Source organism: Ascaphus truei, chromosome 5 (assembly GCF_040206685.1).
Source record: "Ascaphus truei isolate aAscTru1 chromosome 5, aAscTru1.hap1, whole genome shotgun sequence".
Taxonomy (NCBI): domain Eukaryota; kingdom Metazoa; phylum Chordata; class Amphibia; order Anura; family Ascaphidae; genus Ascaphus; species Ascaphus truei.
This window is the reverse complement of record NC_134487.1, coordinates 241,550,918-241,556,917: the sequence shown is the minus strand read 5'-3', so window position 1 is coordinate 241,556,917 and position 6,000 is coordinate 241,550,918. Positions and strand designations below refer to the sequence as shown.

The 6,000-nt window shown below is 42.4% G+C and overlaps 1 protein-coding gene across 1 annotated transcript in view; it reads right to left on the bottom strand.

The window, feature by feature from the left end:
• Positions 1 to 206: 206 nt before the first annotated feature.
• Positions 207 to 6,000, bottom strand: part of STARD7 (StAR related lipid transfer domain containing 7) — an 18,825-nt gene continuing 13,031 nt past the window's right edge. The window contains exons 6-8 of the mRNA XM_075601879.1: positions 5,832 to 5,931; positions 5,500 to 5,584; positions 207 to 4,662 (exon numbers count right to left, since the gene is read on the bottom strand). Coding sequence (XP_075457994.1) covers positions 4,487 to 4,662; positions 5,500 to 5,584; positions 5,832 to 5,931 — 361 coding nt within the window. The 3' untranslated portion in view covers positions 207 to 4,486. The remainder of the gene's footprint in view (positions 4,663 to 5,499; positions 5,585 to 5,831; positions 5,932 to 6,000) is intronic.

Genomic DNA, 6,000 nt, shown 5'->3' with positions numbered 1-6,000 from the left:
TGGTAGTGCTTGTTACTCGTTCAAATATGCTATTTTACATCTGACACCATGTGAGTGTATACCTTATCTAGATAGTTTTTACAGGCTGCGCTATTGGCTTTTTGTGCCTAGGTGGATTTCCTGAGTACAGACACCAACACCACAAAGACTTTGCCATTGATTTTCAGACATGCACTAAAGAATTTGTGAGTAAAAACGCTGCAGGATTTGAAAATCAAGATTTATTTACCATGAGACATATTGCATTGTTTGTGTGTTTCTTTTTTCCCCTATATCAGCGCTCCCCATAAAATAACCTGCATTCAAAAGCGAAAGGAAAATCAGCTAAACAGATTTTGACAGGGTCACCCATCTCCAAATGGTAGTAACATGTTTGAGGTCAGTGTCTCCTAGACCATGTTTAGCCCTTTGAATGCCAGCGGAGCCGCTTGGCCACAGTGATCGCCCCGTCAATGATGGATCAGATGGGTAGGAGTTACCCCTTTCCTGATCAGTGCAGATTGCATCCGATCTGCCCTAGCAACACACTCTGAATTTTTGGACATAGCTACTACATCCTGGCCCCCCTGGGGTGCCAGACTCCCTGTAGCAGATACATTATGAGACTCCCAAGACTCCCAAAAGGTTAAGAGTTAACATCAGCTTGATTTTTTTTTTTTTTTTAACCAAAATGTGATAACTACGAGTCTTTTTAAATCATGTTTTAAAGTTAAATTGTTAACATGCTCAGCTGAAACATGGGATTTAATTTCTTTTAGCAACTCCTTTTTGTCTGTCACTGTGTTCAACAAGATTTGGCATCGACAAAACCCCATCTGTTCCCCACTCCCTATCGGTTCTTCGATGAGGACAGGGTGGAAAAAGGGTAAAGAAAACACTGACAAACACTCCCCCATTAAGATGACCTGTATGTTTTCTGGCCAGCTCCATAGAATTGATTGGAGAAACCCAACACAAACCATTACACATGCCAGTGAAACCAGCACATGTAAGAATTATTTTCCTGTTCCTGTCCTCTTCTGTGGGTGGAACTATACAAACGATGACAGGACACATGTTTTCGTACAATTCAGTACATTTAATCACTAGTGTAATAATAATAATAATAATAAAAAAAAAAAAACAACCTTATCTTCAGCACAAATGTAACATCCCCACATGGTTACAAACTCCTGATGCAGTGGAGCAGTGCAAACATTTACAGATGCAAGGGCCCAGTTACACGTTTCCATTTGTGTCATGAAATTGAAAAGGACAGGAAGAGCCCTTTCAGAGGGTAAAATGAAAACGCATCCTAATAAAATAAACCTGCAGTTTGTTAGATGTCTTACATACTTAGAAGACCATCTCCTCCCTAAAAAGTTGAGGAACACAAGCAAACAAAGATACTCAAACTTTTCAACACTAGTTCTCCTAATAAATCTCTCAATGTGTATTGATAAGGTGTAGCAGGTCGAGCTGCTGTATTGGTCCTGGAGACGGGAAGTCCAAATATGTTGAAGAATACTTCTCAAAGCTCCACTCATATCTACATTTATTGAGCACACCGGCATGTTGGTCTATTAAAAGTTAGAACAGCCTGCGCAGGAAGTAATTGTTAAAGATGCAGACAGCTGAACCATGTTAAAAAAAAATAATAATAATAATAATACTAAATAAAAAACAGTATTTAAGGTAAAGGGCTCTTATTTCCAGTTTTTGTAGCCAGGCACTTCACAGGGGAAAATTGCACCTTGAAAACGATCATTTAAGTGCATGGCCTGAAAATTAAATTTCATTATTTGCAGATGCTGCAGGATTTAGCAGGGCTGTGGAAAAGCTGGGATTTATGATGCACTGATGACATCGTAAAGCAGTTCCCAAAATAAAAAGCATTTGCTGATAAAGTCTGTCCACAATTTGTTGGAGATTCATCCCCTTCGCTGTCCACTCGTTCCCCTCTAATGACGCCGCTCACTCATGGCCAGCAACCTTTACATCCCATGAAAATCAGGACAAACAAGACAAACAAAACAATGACACTACAATACCTTGCGATTCACTGCTAATAATGCAATGGATGCACATGCAGGTTCTCCCCACTCCAACTAATAAAATAACAAACACAGAGGCAGGCAACCATTAATCATCAGAATGTAAGCCCTTTGTAAGCAGGTCCTATGTACCTCAGGCGAGGAGGGAGGCAGTCAACATCCACTGGTACAGCTATGGCTGCATAGAAATCCAGTCTGTCAATTTAACCACGTAGGCTCTAATCTGCATAGTAAGAAAACCTTGACACCCCCAGGATTTTTAAGCATGGCAGGCTGATATAGCAAGAAAGACATTTTTAAAGTAGTCTCTCTACTCTTAAACATTTATTTCCTGCTATATATTCTTTAAATATTCATTCTTGCCTTTCATGCTGATACAACAAGGCACTGGTGCTCAAACTTCATTCTCAAGTGCCAACAGGTCAGGTTTTAACGAAATCCCTGCTTCAGCACAGGTGGTTCAGTGAAAATGAGTGTGGCACCTTTACTGAAGCAGGGAGCTTTAAAGGATAACCAGATACTGTAAAATGCTCTAGGACAACAACATAACAAAGTGTTCAATAAATTGTGAAGTTGCTTCCATGTGGGATTAATCAAACTAGCAAAAGTTCAGGCTCACATTGGATCAAATCACCTACCTGGGCCCCAATGAGGAAGGTAACCAACTTATCTCCTGTGACGAACCCAGGATAGTAGCTTGTTCCAAAGATCCTTTTCTTGTTCAGTATTGAGATGTGGCCGTCCTGATTTCAGCATAGTATTGCAGTGTTGCAATGGTGTGGTAGCAGTGAGACTGTTGCATGAATCCCAACAGTGGCTCCAAGCAAATGGTATAGCAAACAAAAAACATTGAAGGCGCGAAGAGTCACCGCTGGCAATTAATGTCACAGGAACTCAATGAATTAGAAAAAATAAAAACTACTTTATTAAAGACATATTGGAATACAAAAGACAACAAAAAATCCCCCCAACTCATTCCACACCAAACAGCACTTTCTCAAGGAGTTTCTCTTGGTGCGAAATGCACGGAAGGTTCTTTTTTTGTATTCCAATATGTTCTGAATAAAAGTAGTTTTTATTTTATCTAAATTGATGGAGTTCTCGTTACATTTGTTGCAAGCTGGGACCGCACACCTTCCATTTTTTGCTTTCTATCCTTAAAACCTGGCCTGTTGGTGGCCCTTGACAACCGAGTTTGGGCCCCACTGCTGAAAGCAGTCGAGAAATCTGCTTGTAAACTTGTTGACCTCTTGATTTCTCCTTTAACAATGAGTGATTAGTTGAGTTTCTTACATAAAACACGGACCAATCTTTTGGCCGTATTACTTTATCTTTTAAATTATTTTTTTATTTTTAGGAGCTTTTACACTGGTGTTAAAGTGTACAACTGATAAGGGTTAACTTTGTGTGTGTCGCACTTACACAAGACGTGGAAGCCAGAAATGCCCTTCTTTACCAGATATCGGAGTGTAACCGACACTGACCCCATGGACCCCTTAGTAAGACATGTGGATTCAGTATAGATATGCATTTCAATATAAAGGTCTGGAAGTTTTAGAACTAGCACATTCAGAGATTAGAAAAACCTGGCGATCAATACTCAAGCAAAGATTGCTTCACTTGTGTCAATGGAGACAGGTTGCCTGGACTGAAGGCACTGACAGGACCGTCACTCTCCTCACAGGCTGTATTTGGTTCTCGAACGCTAAAATCAAACCTTGTACTTTGCCACAGAAAATGAGTGCATTGTTTAGGATGAAAATCAGCCTGATGAACCCAAGTCTCCTCCCCCAAAGTAAACATTTCTTAGAGTAATACTGGAAGAGTGCCAAAGGCGCCTAGCAATAGGACTAGATTGATAACAAGCACAGAATTTAATTGCTATCCGCTCTGGTACTGAAAGGAGGTAATGGATCGGATCATAACTCAAAACCCTCTCTGTAACCCTTTTGCTGCCAAGGGCATGCAACGTATTACACAGCAAGGCTCTGCAGGCTTTTCTGGCAACGAACAAGTTAATGAACACTCCACATTAATGACTTGGACTTCACATATTTCATCTCTCAAAATCAAGATCCTACAAAAATATAAACGAACCCTACTGAATCCTAACAGTACTCAGTTGCTGCCCCTCTGTAATGCCCGCTAGCTCACCCTCTTATTTCACAAGCGGTTGTCCCTACCAGTCCAGAATCTTACAGCTGCCCTGGAGTTTTCACCTTCACAAAACGTACAGGAAGGAAATAGGACAAACCTATGAGGAAAGCACTGCCTTGTAAGGGAACATTGGGATTCCAGGTTTGGTTGCAAGCTGGCACTGGTACCTGTTTCAGGTCATTAGCAGGATTTAATACAGCTGGATTTGTCAGTCTGACCCAGCTGCCCATGTTCCTGACCATAGCTGCCCTCCACCAGCCCTGCCCATGGAGGTAATGAGGGGTTCAACGGCCACATTAGGCATAATCCATTGGTGTTGCTGTGTGTGCGGATCCGATCTTGCGCTCTGGGCTAGCTCGGGCCTCGGTGCTGCAGTCCGGAGGCCGAGAGGAGATGTAATCTCTCACTTTGATCTCCATGGTATTGGCTCTCAGCGTCGCCAGATGTAGCTTATCCAGAAAATCCGGCATCCCTGCAGCCAGAGCACAGGGTGGTCAAAACAAAAAAGTGCTGCACACAATTTTCAGCGCATACACTGTGTACAAAGACTCCACAACTTTACAGGGAGCAAATTCTCAAAGATTACACAAGGGCAAGCATCACATAGCGAGAAACACAAGCATGATGTAAATGAAAAGGGGACAGCACAGTTGTACAGTATACACACACACACACACACACACACAGAAATAAGCGCTCGAGACAAAACTAACATTAGGAAAAAGAGACCCTGCCCAAAGAGCTCACAATCTAATTGGTTTGAACTTACAAAGTCAGAAGGAGGGTGCTCTGGTATCTGCAAGCAGCCAAGATCGATGAATGAGGTGTATACTATTAGTCACAGAGCTGCTTCGTTAAACGAGGTGTGTTTTAAGATGGGTCTTAAAAAGGTGGATAAAGAGGGTGCTAGTCAGATATTGAGGGAAAGGGCATTCCAGAGGTGTCGGCCCGAGTCAGAAGGTTTAGGTAAAAAAAAAATTAAAAAAAACAGTGTAGACAGTAGACATCCTTGAGCAGAACGCAAAAGTTGGCCAGGTGTATAGTGAGAATTGAGGACAGAAATGTAAAGGGGGCAGAAGAGTGTATAGCCTTAAAAGTGAAGAAGAATTTTGGGTGTAATACAGGAGTTGATAGGAAGCCAGGAGAGACGAGGAGACAGATTTAGATGAGTAAAGTAATTCTAGAAGCAGTGTTTATGAGGCGACAGGTGAGAGTCAGAGGCCCAACAGTAGAAGGTTACAATAGTTGAGACGGGAGAGAATGAGGGCAAGCACAGTAAAGGTAGCGTACACTTCCGTGTTAAACTTACCACTGGACACCATCCAATTCACACAGTAGCGCGGGAACACAGTCTGTGGGTTGTCACTGTAAGTCAGCAGGTAATCAAAGCCATTCTATGGAAGGAAGAGTTCTGTTTGTTAGCACTCTGACCCCCCCCCTACGCTCCAGAGCCAAACCCAAATACTCTGTCCATTCAAACAGGAGATTTTCACAGTGCGCTTTCTTACAATACATTGCAGGACTCTCCAATGCAGCGAGGGAGAAGTGATTGCTGCAGGGAGCGAGATGTCGAGATAGTGAATTGCTCCCTTAAAGCACTCAGGTTCCCCAGTGTAAGAGAGTCAAACTTCTTTGTGTTACCTCATCAAATGACGTGTGTGGCCGGATAACCATCTGCGACTGGTAATTCCGAACGCGCACGTAGTCAGGAGACTCAGGGACTCCCGGGTGCTCCACCGCTCTGAGGAAAAAAAAAACAGGGATTTACTGCAGGATCCATGACAGATAGTACAGGGAGACCGAGTAACAA